The sequence below is a fragment of the Giraffa tippelskirchi genome, chromosome 4, assembly GCF_054371585.1.
Source record: "Giraffa tippelskirchi isolate mGirTip1 chromosome 4, T2T-mGirTip1v1.2.pri, whole genome shotgun sequence".
Lineage (NCBI taxonomy): Eukaryota > Metazoa > Chordata > Mammalia > Artiodactyla > Giraffidae > Giraffa > Giraffa tippelskirchi.
In genome coordinates this window covers 43,464,820-43,489,000 of record NC_137278.1, presented here as the reverse complement: position 1 = coordinate 43,489,000, position 24,181 = coordinate 43,464,820, and the positions used below count along the sequence as shown (strand labels likewise).

At 34.2% G+C, this 24,181-nt stretch overlaps 1 protein-coding gene across 50 annotated transcripts in view; it reads left to right on the top strand.

Annotated features, from left to right (window-relative positions):
* Positions 1 to 23,302, top strand: part of EHBP1 (EH domain binding protein 1) — a 392,290-nt gene extending 368,988 nt beyond the window's left edge. For 47 of the 50 annotated variants that reach the window (XM_081588433.1, XM_081588426.1, XM_081588428.1 and 44 more), the window contains 4 exons: positions 15,302 to 15,401; positions 16,530 to 16,603; positions 22,831 to 22,945; positions 23,118 to 23,302. In XM_081588433.1, coding sequence (XP_081444559.1) covers positions 15,302 to 15,401; positions 16,530 to 16,603; positions 22,831 to 22,945; positions 23,118 to 23,208 — 380 coding nt within the window. In that variant the 3' untranslated portion in view covers positions 23,209 to 23,302. Of the gene's footprint in view, positions 1 to 7,997; positions 8,130 to 9,318; positions 9,461 to 15,301; positions 15,402 to 16,529; positions 16,604 to 22,830; positions 22,946 to 23,117 lie in introns of all 50 variants that reach the window. The other 3 variants (XR_014081760.1, XR_014081758.1, XR_014081759.1) reach the window with 2 other exon arrangements.
* The last annotated feature ends 879 nt before the right edge of the window (positions 23,303 to 24,181 follow it).

The following is a 24,181-nucleotide window of genomic DNA, read 5'->3' as shown; positions in this document are numbered from 1 at the left end:
CCAAAGCCCATCTGTCCTCCATTACTGTAGCATAACTACAGGAGAGGCTTTTCTTCCACTCTTAGTCCTCAGCACACCTTCACCTGAAATCATTAGGCTCAACCCCTCCAGTGGTGAGTTGGGACCCTGACAGGGAGAAGGATTGCCAGAATCCCATTCTACCATGCTATATTCATTCCTGCTCACTAACCCAGCTTCATAACTATGAACTTCAGTTCCCACTTTAATAGAATGAGGCTTTAATACAGCTTGAAAAATAAAAATTGAAGGAAAGAACCTAATTTTAATTCCCATAAAGGGTGAAATTTATCCTTTATGTCTTGTGATTTTCATTTATTCATTCAACAAATATGTTTTTGAGCCTTATTATACCTCAGGCACCATACATTGAGTATAAAAGCTTAACCCTGGTTAGTGAAGTGAATATAATTAGTTCAAATTTTCTCACACCGAGCCAAAGTTGATATGGTGTGGCAGCCCAAGAGGATTGTGAGAATTAAATTAGATACCTTATATCAATCATTTTTACAGTGCCTGGTGCATATACAGAGTTCAGTAAATGTCAGCTATTATTATTTATATGATTCCTTTAATACCTAAGTTTGTCAAAGTCTCCTTTGAAATAAAAAATACCAAAAGATGAAAAGCACTAATATTTTAAGAATATCACTATCAAACACTAAATGAAATATTTATAATAAGATTGTTCTCTTTGCACATTTATGCATTTTATTTATTATTATGTATACATGTACTGGAATATTCCTTTGATTATTGAAAAAGATCGATCATGAATAAAATACAGTGTAAAGAAAATAGTAAAGTTTGTTTTAAAATGAAAGCTTACATTTTAAAGTGCTTACCTTGCTTTTGCCCTTTACTTTTTTATACCTTCCATTTTAAAAATTGGTAATATTCCTAAACACTTTTCTTTCTACAGTTTTTTTCCTTATGTAGTTACAAGAAAAATTAAAACAGTTGTACTTTCAGAATTTTTTTATTCTTACAATTTGTTCAACTAATCCAAACATCTTTAATATTTGGTTCTATCTGCATTTCATTATTTGTATTATTTAAAGAAGGAAACTATATAAATTATATTTAGAAGTAGTAGCACGCAACCGTGGTTGAATCATTCTAGTGCTTCCAATAGATACTGGATCCTAGGATTTCTAGAAAGGAATCTCAATTCAGAATGTTAAGAACCCCCTAAGGTTCTCATTTCTAACATTTGTTTCTTTTCTCCTTGGCACACAGTATATGTCCCAGCTTTTTACTATATATATACAGTCTGAAGGTGACTTTTTCATCTGCTGACTCATGTTTGTGCATGTATCGAGAGGAACAAATGTATATAATATCTGCTAGTGATATTTAGAAAGTATTTTGCACTACTAGAAATTTTGAATTGGAAATATAAAATATAATTTTTGAACCTAAAGAAGAATCACATCACCATAATTTTCAATTTGGAACATGTCTATTGCCTAAAGTGAGGTACATCCTTATTCTAGACTGCAATAAAATTTTTTAACACTTAAAAAGTAGAAATTCCAGGAAAATGTGTTTTTCTCAGCAACTATCTATGAAACAAAATTTAGGCATTTGAACTGATTTGGCAGCAACATGTTTTTTTTCTGAATGTGAAATTAAATTTGTGTAATGTCATGCCAATGCTAAAATAACATCTTATACATGGAATATCATCATTTCTTTAAAAAAAAAAAAGACTCAGTGCCTTATTTTTGAAAGGACTAAGACAGTGGTTCTCAAACTTTTATCTGCATTTAAACAAACACCTGAGGAGTTTGTGTAAACTACAGAGCCCAGGCCCTGCCTAACCAATTCTGACTCAGGGCATCTGTGGTGGAGCCCATTCCAGGAATTCTAATACAGGTGATCTGCAGAGCACATTTTGAGAAACAAGGGGCTAAGATGTGCTAAACTCACAGTGTTACATGTGCTAAAGGAAGTAACACAACAACATAGGGATTTCAGAGCACAGACGTGAAAACCAGCAAGATGCCAGCTAGAATCTGGGTGGTCTTGGACAAGTTACTTATCCTCTCTGAGTCCATATTTCTTCTGTTAATTTTTTTTTTTTTAAGACGAATGAAACCTATTTTAGAAGGTTATTGGGAGTCTAAAATATATTACTACAGATGTAGACAAAATTTACGTAAGAGTCCTTAGCACAGAGCCTGGCAGAGGGTTAGCACACAGTATGAAAGTAGCTGCTGCCGTCAGTCGTGGTTTTGTTATTTATTATTGTTTCTACCTTTACTTTAAAATTTTCCTTTTGCTCTTAAGTAATATGGTTGTCCCTCATTCTATTATAACTCTTTTCTTCCCTCAAAACACACACTGATGCATGCATGTGCATGTTCTTTCTCGCAAGAAATGCCTGAAGAACTGGTTTGGCAATTTGGCATAAGAATGGAAAGTTGTTGGGTTTTTTTCATTTTTTTGTTGTTGTTTTTAATCTTTGTCTTATATATAAAAACTAACTGATAAAGTTTCTCTGAACATTTCACAACTAAATAAATAACTAGGAGGGAGCCTTAGGAATTTTGCTATTCCCCCAACCCATATAAATTTCACTGAATTGATATACTAGTTATATAGTTGTGTGAAGTACATACAGAAATAAACAACTTAAGTGTTATATTTGAGAAATTTGTTTTAGGACATCCATGTAAGAACCACCTTTGTAAATGCATGTTTGGCTCTCCTGTTTCATCTTGATGCTATCCTAAGAAGTTTAACCAAAATTTCATAATTTGATTTAACAAAGAATGACATCAGAAATGGGTAAGCATATGTGAATTGCCTCCCTACTCCAGAGTCAAAATCAAGGTAATTTATTGAAGGATATAAGCTCTGCTCCAACACCATTCTCCTCACCTTTCCAGATGGAAACATTTTTCTCAAAAAATACAGATGTTCATGTCCAGAGACAACTAGATACATACTGTTTCTTATTAAGTCTCCTCATCTTTGAGATAGAACTATCTAATTGAATAGCAGTGAACCTAACTTTTATTGTTGTGCAGACTTCCCAGAGTTCTGCTTTCAAATCATTGTTCATTCCATAGTAGACACATTTCCAGTTCTTCTAGTGGATTGTAAATTATTATGTTTTTTTTTTTTTTTTTAGCTTTTAGTTATGCTTTTAACATTCTTCATAGGCCTCTAGGTACATCACATAAGAAAACTAAACATATAGTCATTGCATCTGTTCCCTGTTCCCACATGTCACTTCTAAGCTGGAATGTGAAAGGCATTCATCCACTCAGAGGAACTATTTCCTCAGGAAAAGCTTATAACAGAAATTAAGGAAAAAACATTGAGCTGCTGTCTGTTTTTAAAATTAAATTAGACATTTTAAAATGCTTCATATTACTGATGAATTTGTAATGCTTATTGTTGAATAGTTTTTTTTCTGTAAATGTTTTCTGTTTTTGTTTTAATGCGGGGGAATTTGGATGAATGTTGTAGAAAGAGGAAGATTAACCGAAATTGTATAGTTTTTACAGCTTCATAACCTGAAAGGATAAAGTTTGGTACACATATGTGTATATATAAACAGTTATTTTTCTGACAGAGGACAATAGATATTACCATCAAAATATGAGTATATGAATTAGTTTTCCCCTTTGTTTTTATACTGATGACATTGAGTGGGAGATGATAATGTGAATTCACAGTACACAAAGTTATAAAGATCCAACTTGTGAGTGTCCTCTGCATTTACTGACTGGTTGTATACTTGACCCACCCAAAGTCACCCAACCCCACTCCCCCAGTGCCTGTTCACTCTGAATTAATAGCACCACTTGGTGGCCAAAGCTAGGAACTGAGTAAAGTGCCAACAGTTCTTCCCCACCAGCATATTATCCTCCATTAGACACTTCTGAGCTGGCCTTGGTCATCACTGTATTTGTTATGCTCTCAAAGACTCTAGTTCTTCAAGGAAAGTTAAAAGTGTAAGCCAAGGACATTACTTATGCTGATACTTTTTAATTAAAAAGTAAGTTTTTCTAAATTTCATTGATTTTAAAAATTAGAAATAGTTTTTTATATAGGAGATAAGAATAACCTACCACATAAATAATCAAAATAGTCATAGAGGATAAAATGAAAGGGAGCCCCAAATTTAAAACTTTTAATACTATTTGTTTTTAAAATACTGCTTATTTTGAATCTAAGTAAAAGTTTAAAGGAAATTATACTGATCATTGCAAAACTGTCAGTGTAGACTAAGTAGCAGTTTTGCTAAATTTTGAAATATATAATATTAACAGGCACATCATAAGAGCTAAATAGATTTGGAATTGACCATGATTTTGGGTAAAAATGTAGATTGTGTTTTCGATGTGATTGATCTGACCTTTTTTTAAGTGAGCTGTAGCTTCCCTGGTAGCTCAGCTGGTAAAGAACCCACCTGCAATGCAGGAGACCCTGGTTCAATTCCTAGGTTGAGAAAATCACCTGGAGAAGGGATAAGCTACCCACTTCAGTATTCTTGGGCTTCCCTGATGGCTCAGACAGTAATGAATCCGCCTGCAGTGCGGGGAATGTGGGTTCAATCCCTGGGTTGGGAAGATCCCATGGTGGAGGGCATGCCAACCCACTTCAGTATTCTTGCCTGGAAAATCCCCGTGGACAGAGGAGCCTCACGGGCTACAGTCCGCAGGGTCGCAAGGAGTCAGACACAACTGAGCAACTAAGCACACAGCATGGCTTTGAAGCAAAGAGAGAGGATATACAACACAACAGAAGGACATATAAGTGGCTGCTAGAGCTTGGCTCATAGAAGATTTATGCCAAAATCTGAGAGGGAGTATTGGGGAACATCATGTTCTTCAGTCTAATGGGTATCTAGGGAATTTCCTGGCAGACCAGTGGTTAGGACTCTGTGCTCTCACTGCTAAGGGCCCAGGTTCAATTCCTGCTTGGGAAGCTAAAATCCTACAAGCCACATGGCACAGCCCAAAAATAAACGAAGGATATTTTAAAATGTGTATCATGATAAAGGGTAAATTGAACATGTCCTTAAAATTAAGTTGAGAAATCTGAAAATAATTTTATCTTTGGTAAGTCTAGAGATTCTGAGTCACATGTTAGATTTTTATTTTCTCTGAATTTCTGACTGAAGGAACTGCTATTAGCAAGAGAACTTTTGGGATAGACCTAACAGAGCATGTGTAACCTTGGAAAGGGGACTGTTTTCCTGAAGAGTTTGCATTTGAGTAGCTCTTTTAAGAAAAGAAAAATGAATAATGGGTAGTTGCTAGGCTTCCATACTTAAGGGGAATGAAAAATATGGAATGATGATAGGATGCAGTTTGGTTGATTGGTCCAGTAAAATAGATTCCTAAAGACATTAGACATGTTATGCTCAATGGAACATTTTAAGACTTGCACCAATTTCCCCAGTACGTTTATGTCTGTGAGTGGCCCTATCTGATTGCACAGGCAGTCAGAAAAACTGTGAGACTCTGCCAGGAGGAATAACCATGCCTTATTGCAGTCAATAATTGTAGGTATGTCAGATAGTCAGGGAGGATCCTGAAGCTTGAAGAATGTGGATCCCTACTGTTATGTGTGTGTGTGTATGGAGCGAGAGACAGAGAGAGTATAGCAACCACCATTATACTACTGTATATAGCATTTATTGTAGGCCAGGCACTATTCTAAGTACTTTATATTTATTAACTCACTTAATCTTAACAAAATCCTATGAAGTAAGTTTATTATCTCTGCTTTACAAATGAAGAAACTGAGGCATAGGGATCTTAAGTAATTTACCCAAATTGCCACAGCTCTTAAAGAGCAGAGCTGGAACTTGAATGCACCCTGATAATCTCGTGATAGGCAGAGTATTCTTGTCTGGCCATTTTCATCGAAGGATGTCTCAAAGGCTCAAATGGAATCAGAGTATTTTGTAGTTGCCCAAGAAGGTACATGAGTCTATCCCTGGGAGCCCCTGTTTCTTGAAGGCATCATATACCAACCTATAATTCAGGGATCGTATGGACATATCTGCATAGGAAGAAAAGCTGAATCCCCTTGACACTCTTCGATGACTGCTCTGAGGTCATTGTTAAGTCTCAGTGACCTACACAGGAAGAATAAACAAAATACCCTCTACTAATGGGTGAACTTGTTTGTTTATCAGAGGTTTTAAGGTTTGCTTTTTGTTTGGGGGTTTTGTTTTGTTTTTTCTGCTTTGCATATCAGAGTCATTCTGAAGACTTGTCACGGTTGGCCTGAATTCTGAATAAAAGGCCTATTCTGATTAGACTGTTTACCTATGAGTGTCAAGTAGAATGGCTGAGAACAGTGGTTCACAAAACAGACTGCCTGGATTTGAGGCCTAAGTTCCTCTACTAAGTAGCTCTATTACTTTAGGTAAGTTATATTAATATAACCTCATTAAATATTTGATGCTATTACCATAATCATCATCATGGTTATTATTCCCAGCCTATGAGAAGGTTATTGGTTGTCAGTCATCTGGTGAGGGAGCTACATGACATAGAGCATCCTTGAGACACTTTTCTTTCCAAGGCTTCAGGAAGCAGCACTGTGGACACAAGTCTGTGATAAGTGTCTCTGTCTCTGTGAAGAGAATGGCTCCACTGGAAAGGCTGAAGGGCATTGGATGAGGTAGTATAATGCTGAAACTCAAACTAGTCACCTGGCCTGGTGTTGAAAAACACCATTTGTTACATTTGATTCGAAGTGTCATGTAATTGTCAAACCCCCGTGCAGGTTAAAAGACTGCTGGAGATGGCTCTGCAGTGTCCTGTTTTCATTAGGCGTCTCTGTTTAAAGAATAAATGTGGATGTAGGCTAGGAGGGGATAGGCCTAATTCCCTTTAGCTCTCCCTCACTGAATAAAGATTTTTAAGAAGGTTCATAAGGAAGGATATACCCCAATGTTGCTTGGTTACCTGAACCCAAGCATGATCAAACAAGGTGTAGAGAAGAAGTTTCTGTGCATGTATTGCATTAGAGGTTGAACTCATCATCCCTTACTGGAAACTGGAGGCTCTGATGACACCCTGCTATGATTTTTTTTAAGGACATTTCAGGACTAAGCAACATGGGGTTACCTAAAAGAGTAGCTGATTGGCTGCATAATACATCTTGAGAGAAACTCTTTATTAGAAGCTATTTGGAGCATATCTACCTGGTTTGTCCTTCTATATTTTAAAAATTGAATATATTTTCCACATTTTCAACAGAATCAAATCTCATTTTTACCTGGCATTTAGTAAATCATCTTTTTTATTGATATTGCCAATTTCATAAGCTGATTTAACAATGCTGTGTTTTTAAGATCAAAATCTCTTCCTATAAAAATGATGAAAACGTACTGTCTCTGAAGCTTTTTTGCTCTATAAACATTTGGTTTTTCTTGTTAAGGGATTTCTTTTATTAAATTTATATTAATTTGTACTTCAAATTGTCATTTTGTCCTTTATTTTAATAACTAGTAAACTTTTAGGTGTATCCTATTAGTCTGTAATTTTTAATCTTAAAACTTACCTCTTTGACTTTTGGTTATTAAGTAGTATTTCATGATCTACTTTGTTCTTGAATCTCTAAAATACATTGCAAATAACTAGACTGTCATTACCTGGAGCATAGCCACATTACTATATCACTATAGCTATGACAGTCTTGTATGCAGCTGTAACACTACAGACCCAAAAGGGCATTCACTTTTGTTTTTCCAGCTGCAGAGAGGAGTTTGTACGGATTCACTCACATTTTTCACCTGTCTCACTTATGACCCATGACATACTAATTATACTAACTATGGACTTTCTTATGACTACGAATATTTAAAATATAATTTGTGTCCAAGGAGATGTTTAAAAGTTCATCCTTACTCCAGCTCTCCCTGATTATGTGTCTGTCTCCATACTAGACTATACACCCTTTTGAGGGCAGGGACCATACCTTGGTCATCTTTCTATCTCCAGTTCTCGGCTCAGTGCTGCCTTGCCATTATCATCCTCTTCCTGATCGTCATCACAGCTAGCATTTTTAGTCTTGGGCACTGTGCTAAGGACTTCACATGGATTTTCTCATTTACTTCCTCTATCAACCATGAGGTAAGTAATGTGATTATGCTTATAGAGAGGGAGACTAAGGTTTAGAGAGATTAATTAGTCTAAGATCAAGGGACTCCCAAGTCATTTTTTTTTTTAATTGAACTGGAAGAAAAGCCACTTGGGATACAAATTCAATGTTTATCTTCTTTGCATCTTATTCAGAATGACAGACCTAACCAGCCACAGAAACTATAGATGGTATACTTTTATAAAGTATACTTAGCCCTACCAGAATTTATATTCTTATCCAGAGGAGTTTCTCAGGATTAATGTAAGTAAGCATTCATAAAGGTAGTCTACAATTTATAAGAGGTCTTTATTCTATTAATAAAGTTCATCTTTATTAATGAGTCACGTGCTTTTCCATAAAGTTCTTAAATCATGGATTGAGTTCCCACACCACTCCATAAAAAGTATATGTCCAAATAACCTTAAAAAAGATGAACTTCCCAGTGAGAAGGTCTCCCCCAGAGATTGTGACTTACTTGAATATATAAAACTTTAGTAATATCTCTTATAACATTTATCTATATATGCATATGTATTTATTTTTTATAATTTATTTATTTATGGCTGTGCTGGGTCTTTGTTGCTGCACGAGCTCTTCTCTATTGCGGTATGCAGAAGCTACTCTCTAGTTGTGGTGCAGGGGTTTCTTATTGCGGTGGTTCCTCTTTTTGTGGAACATGGGCTCTACGGTGCACACACTTCAGTAACTGGGACACATGGGCTCAGTTGTTGTGGTTCCCAGTCTCTGTAGCATAGGCTCAATAGTTGTGGCACATGGGCTTAGCTGCTCCGCAGTATGTGGGATCTTCCCGGATCAGGGATGGAACTTGTGTCTCCTGCATTGGCAGGCAGATTCTTTACCACTGAGCTACCAAGGAAGCCCCTACATATGTGTTTAAAATCACATCTTAAAATGCATTAATCTAGAGATAATGTTGGGACTTCCCTGGTGGTCCAGTAGTTAAGAATCTGCACTTCCAATGCAAGGGGTTCAGGTTTGATCCCTGATTGAAGAACTGGGATCCCACTTGCCAGCAGTGCAGCCAAATTATAAAAATTTAAAAAACAATTTTTTAATGAAAAAATTGAAATATTGTTTCTTTCACTTCCACTTTTCCAGAAATAATTTTATTCAACTCTTCATCCTCATCTTTAACATTAATGTATCTGTTACTTCTAGGACCACTCTTTAAGTCATTTCCATGACATGACTGCACGAAGGCTCTAGGAGAGGAAGGATGTAAAGAGACTGCCAGGTGCAGGCCAAACAAATGTGCGGGCTTCAAGAGAGGGGAGATATAGTAAAGGGAAGCTATCTTTCTGTAAGTGTGGCTCACAATTTAAGTTTTCCTCCTATTGGAGGATGCCCAATTGGTCGTCCAAGTAGACAGTAGTCTGTTTGGCTGAATGATATGTATAAAAGTGACTCACTGTATTTTTTCCGATTTTACAGAATATGTTAAATGCACATTGAAAAATAAATATAGTTTCCGAGCTCTGTTCTGAGTGTTTTGAAAGTGAAAGTGTTAGTCACTCAGTCGTTTGTGTCCGACTCTTTGCGACCTCATGGACTTGAGCCTGCCAGGCTCCTCTGTCCATGGAATTCTCCAGGCAAGAATACTGGAGTGGGTTGCCATTTCCTCCTCCAGGGGATCTTCCCAACCCAGGGATCAAACCTGCATTGCAGATTTCCTCACATTGCAGGCAGAGTCTTTATCATCTGAGCCACCAGGGAAGTGTTCTGAATTTAGCCTAGTGCATATTTATTGTTAGTCAAGATAGTCATGCATTATCTGAAATGTGGGTCATGCTAATACTTTTAAAGGCTCTTAGCACTGAAGTTATGGAAGCAACTCCATCCCACATGTGATTTTTTAAAAAATACTAAACTGTAAATAAATACAAACAATTTTATCAATTATGAATTTTCCCATGATGATTATTTTCATGCTTTTTAGTTTATCTTTTTTACTATCTTAAGTGTGTGCTTAATTTACCTTTTGAGAAATTGAGCACTGATTTTTGGCATAGCAAGGCTATTCAGACTCTACCAAGAACTTGGCACAAGAAGATTGATATTAATTTCTGGACTTTAGAAGTAGCTTTTTCTTTTGTACAAGTCTATGATGGAAGAGATTTGGTGAACTTGTCTATACCTCCTCCAGCATAGGTACGTGCATAGAAGTCTGTCAAATTTATCTGTAGAGAGATATTGCCCTGAATCTCTCCTCACACTTCGTTTTATCAAATGAGCAAATGAAAGATGTGTTTGAGAGAATGTATTAGTTTTTATTTTACTTCAACAAAAGGAGACAGGATTTTCACCAAAGTTTATATTATTAATACTGTAACAAATATATCAAGCTGAGCAAATTGTTTTAAGACAATTGCTGCTGAAGGCATCAATAAGGATTATGGTTCTTCATTTATGTTGATTGCTGTTTGAGGTATTCTTAGTGTAGAAACATTTATCAACTGTTTGCTTACATAGTAAAATTTGTTTTCGTAATAAAGCTCTATTTCCTAAGTTTAAAATATTTTCGTTTATAGGGCACTGGAGTCCTATAGTAGTATTGGCTTTGGAGTTCATATGTCCATGTCCCTATATAACTGCAGTAAATTAATCTTTCTCATTCATTAAGTAAATCTACCAGACTTTGTTATTTCTCCTTTGTTATTAAATCTGTCTCCTTTGTTATTAAAATGTTTCTCTGATACCAGTTAGTTGGACACATTCATGTGTACCTCTATTGTAATATATTAAATCTTTCAGAGGTCATCATACTCAGATAATCATAACATAGGGACAATTAGTAATGGCAACTTTTTTTGTTTTTAACATTTGATTTGGCTTTGCTACATTGTGTCCTTTAAAGGGCCATATGTGATCACTAGTCAGCCATCTCCACTATGGAGCTATGGCAAGATTTCAGCATTCTTCAATGTTTTCATGGTAGAAAATCTTGAATTTGTATGTATGTTCAACAGCACCTTCATCTTTATGTTTTCACTTTCTCCTGTTGAATTAATCTGCTCAGTTAAAATTGTGTTGTTCCTTATTTTGAATTTATATAAGATTTCACTGTCCGAAAATATATCTTCCTAAATAGATAATAAGCTTATGGTGAAAGATTAATTAGGAAAGGTTAACTAGTAGACAGTTTTAAAAATATAATTCATAATTTTAAGGTTTTACCATCATTTTCCTTTTGCTCATTTTAAAATTTACATTGAAAATGCTGCTTTTGAAACAGCAAATGAGAACTATATACACATTCCTGGGTGAAGGAATGAATTTTTAAGTGGAATTAAATCTTTTAATCATTTTGGGAGGGAGGAGATAGAATATAAAGGCAGATGTTAACTAACATTTATTTTATTAAGTATTTGTACTACATGTAGTGCTGTATTATTCTGCTTTGTATTAAGTAGGTTTTATTAACTATGTGATAGGAAGAATTATTTGAAGTCATATTTACATGTGACTTTTCCTACTATTATTATGCTTCATTATTTAGTAATTTTTACAAATCATGCTCTGGCTGTCATAATTAAAAAGAGAAAACTGACAATAAGAGATTGTGATGTCAGAAAGATGTTACATTCCAGGAGGCAGAATAAAAACCAGAATTCTATAAGGAAATAAAGAAGAAAAAAATTACCAGAGACAGTATTAATTAGTCAATACTTTAAAATGTTAAGGTGATATTTTATTGGTAGTATATTTATAATACACATGAGGCACTCTACTTTGAAATATAGTATAACAACCCAGCCATGCTTTCACATTTTAGTAACTGTGTACTGAACTGTAGAATTTCGTCATTTGTTTTTAGTTTCAAAATGGTCTTCACTACTATAGGTCTTGAATTTTTCAGTTCATGAAACTGAAAAAAAATATTGAAATTTCAGCATTGACTCTAAGGTGATAAAAATGTAGTTGTGATTACAAATTAAAGATAATTTTGAAAGCAAGATAATTAACTCGGTGAGCTTAAACAAGATAAAATGATTTATGGCCATTTTATAAAATAATGACAATCTTCATTTTAAGCTACAATGTAAAGTGCTTTATTCTGAGATTATGTATTGTGGCAGAAGCTAAAACTGCCTTTTTTCTAACAGTGCCAGAATACAACCTCTTTTTCTTTTTGCACTAACAAGACTGCTTTACCACCACAGCCCACTCTAAGTAATTAAATCAATCCTTTGTACTTACCGTATTCTCCTCTAGTGACGGTACTAGATCTGATTATATGCTTCATGCATATTCAAAGTACCTCACTGACAGCTCTTTAATGAGCTCTTACTTAATCAGTATGAACAATGTTCATCTTGTTCTTTTTTTTCCTCATGCATTAGAGCTAGGAACAGTTGGGAAAAATGAAACATCCAGCATTCATTTGAAAAATATATTGTACTTTGAAAAGTGTCTAAGCTGAGGAAGTTGCATTCTGCCCTTTAAAAGTCTGATGGACAAATTGGATTACTAGTATTGGATTAAATAACAAATGGTTGGAGGAGAAATGAGAAAAGCTCACTGTGATCACAGGCTTTAATATTTTTTGTTACTTATAAAGCTAAAGGGGTCTTTAACCAGTTATTAAAGTCAGGATTAATTTGTAATGGTTCAACTTACTGGTATTTAAAAGCTTTTTAAATTTAAAAAATTTTAAATCCCTAAAAACAATAGTATAATGATGTATTAGAAGAAAATTTAATTTTTTTATTACTAGGCTAAGTATAGATTTCCATCATTGTGTACTATCTCAGATGAGGAGTTAGTGATGATTTAACCTCAAATATGTTTTTCAGTTAATTTATATAATCTAGGTAGCACTGAATAATATATCTTTAAATATTTCTTATTGTTTGGCTTATTCCCTTTTTAAACATGAGACTCTCCTCATTTCCTAATAATTAGGGAAGGTGCATCTTTTATTCTTATCTAGAAATCATAGGCATGAGTTAAACTGAAAATAACACAGTAGTACCACATCAATATTGTTGTTCTCAAGGAAGCAGTCTTCCATTGAAGAAAATGATGCTAATTTATGAGTAGGCTAGTTGCTTCTAGTATTATTGCCTGAAAGCCTGAATTACAGGTTTAGGTTAAATTCAAAACAAAGTTTTAATATGTGTATATTTTTATAAACCACTAAGGTTATGAACACAAAAATTAAGTCTTTAATCAGAAAACAAAATATCATAAAAACGGCACCTATTAATATTGCACACATGTGTCATTTCACTGATCAAAAAGGCCTTCACCAGGGTACAATTGGCCTTTTTCCAAATTGCAAGCTTTTTCTCAGCTTTTTCTTTTTACTCTTTCTTCTTTTGTTGCTACCCAGGGATTTGTGCCTATCGCAGCCTATATCACATGACCAGTGTCAAGACATCACATGGTCCAAAGTGAATACAAAACCAGTTACCCTAAAAGAGAGATTAAAAATGCTGTAAAACAATAAAGACTTCTGTTCATACTCTAAAAGAATCTCTCCCAGGTCTGCTTCATATCATAAAGTTAACGGACTTTAATTTAACGAAAGCACATATCTCTCACTCTTTTCCCTAATAATGAAAAACAGGCATCTGTTTTACAGGGATTCTCTGAAATACATGTTTAATCTTGCACACAGATCAGCTCTTTATATTCTATTTTCATTCTAAAACTTTCTTCAAATGTCTATTAATGTGGAAATAGTTAATTATGTCACATACATCCATAATTTATGCAAGTATTACAAGAATGAAGTAGATCTTTGAACAGCATGACAACAACAAATCAACGGCCCTTATGTTAAAGAAAAAAACCTGTATGTGTCCAGACATGGTATATACCTGTGTGTGTTAGACATAGCTACCTATGTGGTCTGGAAGAAGATATGCTAAACTGTAATAGTACTTCTGGAGAAGGGCGATAGATAGGCAAATTAGAGAGGGTGGGGTTGGTGAAAGAGGACTTGACTTTTAACTCAATTATGTCGCTGTATTGCTTGAATATTTTTTAATGGACTGGTAGTGTGTTTGAAAGTTAAAAGAAAATAAAGAAGAAAATAAAACTTAGGATATTGACTAGGATATTTAGTCTTAGCCTGGGATATTTAATATTTTTGTTAGATATTTAAGTTAACCCTATGAATCTATATAGAAGTTGGACTGAAGTATTAAATAATAGCCTAGCAAAACAATAAACAAATCATGGATGAAATTCAGAAGAAAACAAAGTCAAAGAATTATAAATTTCACTGGATACAATTTGAAGGCAGTTTGAAGGAAGAAGGTGGAGTATTAATATTTTTCTCAAGTATGATTTTGGCCTACTTCTATATGAATAATACCAAATATACATTATATATTATAATCCTTTTGAGGGGAGGAGTGGTATAGATGATGGAATGGATATTAGGGAAAATGAATTTTAAATGTGTAATCAGTATATTTATAATCTGACATTTAAAATCATCTCTCTTCTCAAATGTTTTCTCATTTACTGAAGATTATTATGTTCTTTTTTCATAGATAGATGTAAGTATTTTTGTAGCCTGGTCATTTACAATATATTTAAAATAATTTGCAAGTGTTTACCCTATTAGAGATGGTGAGTTCTGGAAATGTATATGCATGTATATATCTTTAGTTTACTTTTGGGGAGGAAAATAAGAAAAAAAGCAAGTCATTACAGCTGGAAGCTCTCACAAAATCTCTTGACTTCTCTGATCTTCCTGATAGTCTTGTAATTCTCATAATGATTTTTTAATGTGGTTTTTAATTAATTTATTTATTTTTATCATGACCATATGTCTATTAGCTTCATGAGTTCCTCATTGAAATATAATAACAAGTCAACCTCTGGGGAGGATTTAAAAGTTGGAACACTTTTTTTTTTTTTTTTTAATGTACATTAGTATGATCTGTAGATATGTTCAGGGGACTGAAATATACACGCTGAATAATACCTCCTTTGGAGATTGGTTTATGAATTTTTAAATACTGATTCCTTTTTTCAGACCTTACTCTTATATATAAACTGTTATAAACAGTTTAACTTGTTCTACTGGGTTAGCTAAAATATGTTTCATGTTAAAAAAAAAAAAAGACTTGTGCTGAACTATTATTTGGCTTGTAAAATAGAAAAAACAACTCTTCTTGAATTATAGGAAGGAACACAGAAGAAGAAGAAGCTATGATGCAGGAGTGGTTTATGTTAGTTAATAAGAAAAATGCCTTAATAAGGAGAATGAACCAGCTCTCTCTCCTGTAAGTACTTAAGACTGCTTGTTTTTCCTACAACATTGAGGAATCTTAGACTTTCTATCATTGTCTTTCTTGGGATTTCATATTTATTAGGCTTAATTTTTTTCTTTCCTTAGAGATTATATTTTATATAAAAATAAAATTTAAAATACTATATAACCAGTTTTTATTTGAAGAGTAAGAATTTTAAAATAGAGTGTTAGATACTGAAAAAATGTATTTATTATATTGAATGCCAAGTAATGTAAATAATTTTGGGGTTTAAGAAATCACTTGTCCACAAAAAAGGATGTTTGGTTTATATTAAGGAGAAAAAGAAATAAAACTGAAGTTTATTTAACATCAAATTTTCAGTTAAAAATTAAATAATTCTTAATAAGGACAAAAGTACCTTTGTATTCTACAGATAATGTTACACTAAATTTTGGGATAAAAGATTAATAATTTACACAGAAGTGACATTTTTTATGACTCCAAGAATTACAGTAAAATGGAGACTAAACCAAATGTAAGCATTCTCAAGTCTTTTTAGCATTTAGTTCACATAGGACATAATGCTTGTCCCCTTTTCTCACTAGCAATATTCTTATATTATGCCACCTAGTGTGGGGAAGAAACAGGTTTACATTTTATTTTCGTGAAAACCTCTATTTTTGTCATTTCTGCAATGCCTTAACTTAATAAAAGAATTATGAAGTGCAGAACTTAATTAATCTTGATTTTTTTTATTGTCTCTATATTAAATTTGCACTGCTAGTGCTTTCATGTTTCTTATACTCTTTTCACATGGAGTTCTAGACAAAAAGGTGTTTTTATTGACAGTTATGAAAAATATTTTAGTAAATAACTTTATACCTGGCACTTAAGACAAGAAGCATTGAAGAATGAGATTACTTATCCACAGATTAAAATATACTTTTGTGCAACTCAAAATTGAAGGAGAAAAATAATACCACTAGTAAGTATTCAACCTGAGGAAGGTTTTAGGTTTGTGTATCATTTGTTTTGAGTAGCTTAAAGTTAAAGAGAAAAGTCAGTTATGAGTCCTAAAATCAATGTAACCTAAAGGTTTTTTTAAGTGTTTAATGATTTAGTAATTAGCATATTGATGAACTTTTGCAACTTGCCTAGGGAAAAAGAACACGATTTAGAACGAAGGTATGAGCTGCTGAATCGGGAATTGCGGGCAATGCTAGCCATTGAAGGTAAGAGACGCCATGGCCCAGTGAGGTATGTAAAGTGTCAGTTGTCTTTTGTAATACACTTCGGTCTCACTAGGTGTGGTCTGACTAGGGACCTACAGGAGTTCCAAATAAATGTCTTAGATTCAGAAACCAATAGTCATGTAAAACCTTAGGACTCTAATTCAGATCATCATTGTGTTCACTATTAAACATAAAATTGTAAGCTTAAAAGTCCATTAAATAGAAAATATAAGTAGTTAAATGATTTCATTTTATGTGCAAGTTAAACTTGCTTCCAATGCAGAGGTTTGAGAAAGATTTATCATTTTGATTTTTCACATTCAGATTCTAAATTTTACCTTAATATTTAACTGATGTCCATATAAATATGTCACTGTCCAGTCTGCTATAGTTCTTAAGATTCCAATTCTTATTAAGTAAATAGTCAAGCAAAGATTAAGGCATATGAGATAAATTCAACACTTTCACACATTATATAAACTTTTAAATGAATAACATGTATAGTAATCCTAAGTATGGTTCATAATATTGATAAACATCAGCTGGCTTAACTATGGCATTTATTATATATGGTTATTTTTTTTAGTTCTTTGGTATTTTAGAATGCTGTTCTCCTTATACCTCTTAGCTGAAAATGTCTTATAGTTCAAAGATGTCTGCTTAAGAGCTAATCCTTTGGGCTCTGTAAAATGGACCTTTTGTCTAATCAATGCAAATTGATTTTCCTATTCTATATTGACCTCTTAACCCACTGACTGTCCATGGTAATTTCTTTCTTCACCTGATAAGGTACCTGATCTATAAGAAGTCAATTATAATTAGTTCGGAAACTAGAAATTTAAGTTTGTAAGAGAAAGTCAAATGAAACCTTATATTTTTAAAATAGTTTAATTAATATTGTTATTAAATAAAACACATGCTGTTTATCTAAATACTATCTTCTACATTTACAGAAGCTTTATTTTTACTTTTATATTCCTAATATCATTTGATAAATATGACATTTGTATATCCTAATTTAGAAATTAGATTTACTTTATTTAAAAGGCTTCAGATAACTAATTTTCTTCAAGTGGCTGTCAGATTATACCACTAATGACTATAAAATTTGTCAAAATTATTTAAGAAGTTCCGTGAAACTTGCCATTGAAATAAGATGCACAAATATACTAAATGGTATTTTTCCTCTTGGTATAATTTTTGTTCTCATGGTATAGTCTTTAAAAGAGATTGGAAAGCTTAACAGTCATTTGAAAAGTAGGTATAGCAAATTCTATTTATATGATATTTGTATGTATAATATAAAATATATGTGTATATAGTATGTATAATGTATTTATAACTCTTATAGATTATTCTTTATAGAGTCATTATGCTCAATACAGAATATAACAATTTTTTTAAATTTACTCTCTCATGTATAGTAAGTTAAATCATCCCTAAGATACAGCTTGATACAATACAGTTGACTTTTAAGGCAGATCCTGCTTCTATCCCAAAACCAGTATTACCAAATAGTACCATCTTTAAGGAGGGCCATGATACATATAAAACATCCCAGTTTCATTGGCAACCTATCCCTATGTAGTAGACTTTCAGTCTTAATTAAATAATCTAAAATTTTTCTGCCTGATCCTCTTGTACACATGGAAGAACAGTAGAAAGTATTTTTGAAGAAGAGGGAAAAAAAGAATGCTTTTCTTTTCAGACACCTTTAATGCAATTGTTACTTTTTTGAGGATTTGTTCTGTTTTATTTTTTAATTAATGCTATTGTCCCATATCTGATTGTGCCTTAAATCTCTCAGCCAGTTTCGGTTGTTGGTTGACAGGAAAAAGAGGCGTGAGGAAAGAAACAGCCTGTTGATTACAAATAAAGACACTTTCTCAGAGAAAGACCTGCCCCACTTGCCTGGACAATATGTGGCTTGGGCTTGTCCTAGAGAAATACTGGTCATCATGATTATCAGTTCTTTGAAGACAATGTCCTCTGAGCCAGCCCTTAGAATGGACACACATGCAGTTCAGTTGTCTTTTGGAGCATTAAATCACCACAGAAAAACACATGAACAGGCAACATTGATTGGTTTTGTTTTGCTTCCCTTTGTTTTAAAGTTCCTTTCTCTTTTCTTTCCCATCTCTTCTTCTTAGTAGGCATGGGATGTTTTTCATAATAAATAAACTAAAATATTTTCAAATCTGATAGTGAAACCATTCACCAGGAGAAAGCACAGAATATTAATAGCCATAACACAATGAAAGAAATATTAACAGCTTGGTTTGAGAGCAAAATAATAATAATAACATTCAATATATCCATTCTTCTGAGAATCCATAATCACTTTGGCCTTTTTTTACCTTTTTCTTTTCCCCTGAGGTGTTTTCATTGCAGGAGTTTCACTCTACTGAGCTAAGTTGCAGGATCCTTTAAGCTAACAAACAACTTTCAGATACTTTCCTATAGTTTTTTTGTTCCAGATTATTTAATGCCCCCTCAGGAAAGATAAATTCATTTCTGCACACATTGGGGTGGGCTTTTGGAAAGTGGTGTGTTCATTTTCTGCACAAGAAATGGATCTTCTCTAGGATTTTGTACATCTTGATTTATTCTTGGCTTAGAGTTTGAAGTGGGTGCTCTTCTAAAGGGATTTATGCATAGGTTCACTATTTTTGTAGTTATGGCTTATATGATAAGCTTTTTATATTTAAAATCAATATGTAATCCTGTGGAGGAGCTTATCCCCTAAAACCCCATTTGTAAATCTATTTTAGCTTTGTTACACAGCACAGCCACAGTCTTCCACAGATTGATTAGGTACAGCGGTAGAATCCTATCAAATGGCCTGCTCTGATGATGATGCAAACTCTTTCAGAATTGCTAGTTGACTGGAACTAAAGATAAGACTTGACTGCAATCCCCCAATGTGCTCTTTACAAAACTAGTGTTAATTTTCATCAAAGTGCCAGGCCTTATTTATAGTGGCAAGGTTGAAGGTTTACTACAAGAACTTTAGGTCCTTTCTATTAAAGTGTTTATAGGTATTTCTTTGCCTTTTTTCCAAGGTAATTATCAACTTCAGCAAATAAACTGAATCAGGGAATGAATAATTGGCCCTATATATTAAAAAAAGAGTTTTTTGAATTAACGAAACAGCTCAGTGCAGATAGACGTAAACAGAATCTCTTTATTTCAACACTTTGGCTCAAATGCAGCATCAAAACTTAATCCTATTTGTTGTGAGAGGATATGGCTTTTGTAGCAAAAGTACACTGGAATCTTTAAATTAATCAGAACCTACATTGTAGTCTGTCCAAGCCAAAGTCAGTGCATCTAGCTAGCTGTTATAGGTGAGTAATCCTTTCTTAAAATGTATAACAGGTAACACATAAACTTACATTCAGGCTTTAAAAAACATGACATTATGTCTAGGTGAAGCTATTTAAAGGGGGATTTAATTTTTTTTTTTATTTAGGCCTTGAACATACAAATGTGAATCTTGATCAGTTTGAAAGGTGTTATTAAATTTTTTTAATTCATCAAAATTTAACTTCCCAAATTACCATTGTGTATAAATTTACTCCTGTGAGAAAGCAAACCCAAAGTAAAAGTAGTTTTGCTGGTGTAAAATCTACTCACTGCACATAGCTTTTTTTCCCCACAATTTGACTAATTATTTGTAGATAGATAGTAATGTGGTAATGACAGATTTAATATGAAAAATCCATAAATTTATGCTGAAATATTTAAAATTTAATGTCAGTTATATTTGTAAGATGATGAAAATTACCTAAATATTCATAACTTAAAAAATGTTTTTGTTACAGTTATGGGAAATGTCATTATTGAGCTAGGAGAAGATTAAGATTTTTAAAACTATTCAATACTTAAGGGACTAAAAATATAAAATTTTCTCTTATCCATATTGTTAAAACCTTATTTTAAAAAAAAATTAAAGAAATCTTGATATTTCTAATTATTAATTAAAACCTTAAAAGTGGCTGGCCAAGTATAGAGAAGGAATAATTTAGGAAGATTATGTGTCATTAAAATTATTTTCTTAGTTTAAAAAATTTTGTAATTTTCAACTTAATTATATGTCTTGAGTTTATGGTAGAGAAATTTTATTTCCCAGTATTAAAGCTCATCAAAATGTTTTGGAAGTAAAGAATTATAAATTAAACTTATAATCAGAATGATTCCTTGAGGTCAGAAATGGAAAAATTAATATTTATCAAAATTGGTAATCTTAATAATTATAAAATTTAGTTACAAATCTTTTACAAATTTAGCAGGTTTTTCTCAGAGTTAATACTTCTAGAACTATAGTTACCTGAAATCAGACCAGATGACCTTTAAGATCTTTCTAACCTGGAGAGTCTATTAATTTATCTGCTGTAGTAGTATGAAACTGATTAAGAACAAGAACCAGATTAGAAAATTGTCCAGCATTCCTGACCTCAGTTGCATTTAAATCTAAGGAATAAAATTGTGATAGATATGGCTTTTCTTCAGTTTTAGTGTTTTGTTATGATTTTTTAAATTCTTACATTCATAAAAAAGCTTTCCGTAGAAATAATTTCTTTATTCCTCTCTATGCAATCGAACACTTCTTTTTTAAATAAGAATGTAATGTGACCAATTATTTAATGTACCTATTTGTGTGATGTTTTGTATCAAATGAGAATAATTAATATATAGCATGTTTAATATATATGTGTGTACGTATTTGAGCTTATAGTGATAGGAATAGTGATAAAATAGAATATTCTAATTTTTTGCTGCTATTCTAACCTTTATTGCACGATGATGCATCTAATTTTTAATTTGTAAATACGAGATAGAATTCCCTCTAGTTCCATTTTCTTTCATAAAGCTGCTGAGCAGTTTGCTCTCTTGAATAAATTTTGCTTTGGAGGGGGTCGGGGGGATTTGAACCAGCACATTCTTGTGCGGTTTGTGAAGATTCACATGGTAACCAGCGGTGTGCATTGTTAGGTTTATCTGAATAAGCACCAGCCATGTGAGTTTTAACATGATTGCCCAGGGCAATGGAGAGAGAAGAGAGAAACCAGAAAGGATTGCACTGCTCTGTTTTTTGGAAAGTGCATTTGCTGGGGGAGGGAGCTACAGGAGTCAGTGGCCAGGGTATTTTTTTTTTTTTTCCCCAAGCTGGTGTCCTGTTTCCCTTTAGGTCCTCATTTGTTCGGCTATCTGCCTCATCATCTACTTCTTCTTTTCATTGTTTACCTTCCTAATGAGGGAGGCGGGGTAGACTGGGAGTTGATTGACAGCTACAAGCCCTTGCAGTCTGGCCAGAGAGCAGTTGGCTTTGGTTTCAGAAGTGCTTTAAATGTTCGATTTGGTCCTGTTTTTATTAAACGAAACTGCTGCTCATCTTAAGGAAATTATCAGACCAGCAAAGATTAGGAAATATATTATCGGGGCCTAAAATCTTCAAAAAATTGCCCCTACACATGGAAAGAGCACGGCCCATCGGATTTTCCAACCTTAACATGGAGTTTCAAAAAGAAGTATGTAATTTTTCCTTTGCAAAAGTGCTTTGATTTGAAACCACGCAGCAAACCTCTCCAAAAGAAAACTGGCTGTGATGCGATCGAGAGCTGCAGTGTAATATTGCAGAGCAAATTTATTTTTTACTTCAAAGAAAAATGCTAATTAGCCGATTCACTACTTTTAAAGTTATTGTGAAGCATATGGCGCCCAGTGTGAGATACATCCAACTGCTAAAATAGAGCGGAGAGGAAATTAGCGAAGAATGGGCTGTATGGAGTGAGCTTGGGAGTGGGGGAGGAGGATAGGTTCTCAGGCAGATTCTCTAGCCTTTTCAGGAGGATTTTATCGCCCATCTCTGCTTCCCGCCTCCTCATTTACCCACACCCCCCCCTCACCAACCCTCCGGCTGACCTCTTCTGGGCCTCCAGCTCTCCCTCCCCCACTTTGGCTGAAATGAGGTGCGCACCTCCGGCTGGCCACCGGCGCTCACCTGGTCTCGTGAAGGCTTCAACCCAGCCTTAGCCGTCCCTTATCTATGGAAAATATTTAGAAAGTAGGGTTTTAGGGGTGAAATCCTCACCACGACGGCCAAACTCCCCGTGAAACACTGCTAGCTAGTGGCTCTGTGATATGTTTTGCAGAGAAATAAAAGGGAACTGGAAAAGGCGGGAAGGGGAGGGTAAGGTGGGTAAGGAGCCTCCTGTCCTCTGCAGACTGGCAGAAGACGGAGGCCCAGAAGCGACGCGAGCAACTCCTGCTGGATGAACTGGTGGCCCTAGTGGACAAGCGCGACGCGCTCGTCAGGGACTTGGACGCGCAGGAGAAGCAGTAAGTGGGTGGTGGGGTCGGGGAGTTCTGTCCAGAGGTCTCCAGTGGACTGGGGCAGCCTCTCCCTGGCCCCGCAGTCCCGGTTCCCTGGGGCTTGGAATTTGGAGCGAGAGGGGAGTGCCACTCTGCCCTCCACGAAGAAAAATAATTTGGTTTCCTGTTTGATTTCCAGGGCCGAAGAAGAAGATGAACATTTGGAGCGAACTCTGGAGCAAAACAAAGGCAAGATGGCCAAGAAAGAAGAGAAATGTGTCCTTCAGTAGAAACCGGACTAGAATCCTGACCAACATTTTATTAGCCTTGGGTTCCCCAGACCATAAAAAAAGTCATTCTCGTTATTTAAAACTTTTAACATTTTGTTTGACTGGATTGTACTTCTTTACCACCACCACCCCTTTTCCTCCCTCCTTTCCAGATTATGTACAGAACTCCGAAATAGCTTTGTTTAAGGGTTTTTTGGTGTGAATTAATCATTTCCTTGAAATCATGTGAAGTAGATTTGCACAGACATCTTGTGAGTGATTGGTATTGGGAGTGTTCAAGAAACTGTTCAAAGAACGAAAACTCTTCCCTCATTATTTTCCCTCATTTTTTGATGGAGAAAAATTTTAAAACATTTTTGTTGTTGTTGTTGATGTTGTCGTTAATAGCATAATGAGGGGTGGGAGGGGGCTTAAGAGGGAGGGATAAAGAAAATGTCATGAATGATTTTTTCCCAGTCCTGCCATATGTAACACTGAGTCTGTTACCTAAATTTTATAGTTAGATCATATTCAATTTACTTATTAAACTGTGTTCTGTTTACCAGTGGGATTTACTGCAGTTGTTTTACATTTCACTGTAAAGATAATAGAGTACTTCTCTGCTTTCTTCAGAGGGTGGCCTTTTAAGGTAGCCTGAGACAAGTCCTGTGATTTGAAGGTGAGCTGTAAGAATGGGACTAATTGACATGCATCAGTTTACAAAGACAGTCTTATCATCTGAGAATGCACCATCTTTTTCTCTGGATAATTATTTATTACATCTAGCTTGGTTCCCACATTTTGTTGGGTCTCAAAATTGGCTCAAGAATGCTGTTATTATTTATTCTGTATTGATAAAATCTGTCTTGCCATTATTGAGTAAATCCTCCAATTAATATTTTCTTCTCTAGCATAGCACTGTCATTTTTTTGTGAAAATGGTTATCTGTTTATTTATTACAATACTGAGTCATATATAAATTTTCAATAAAAGC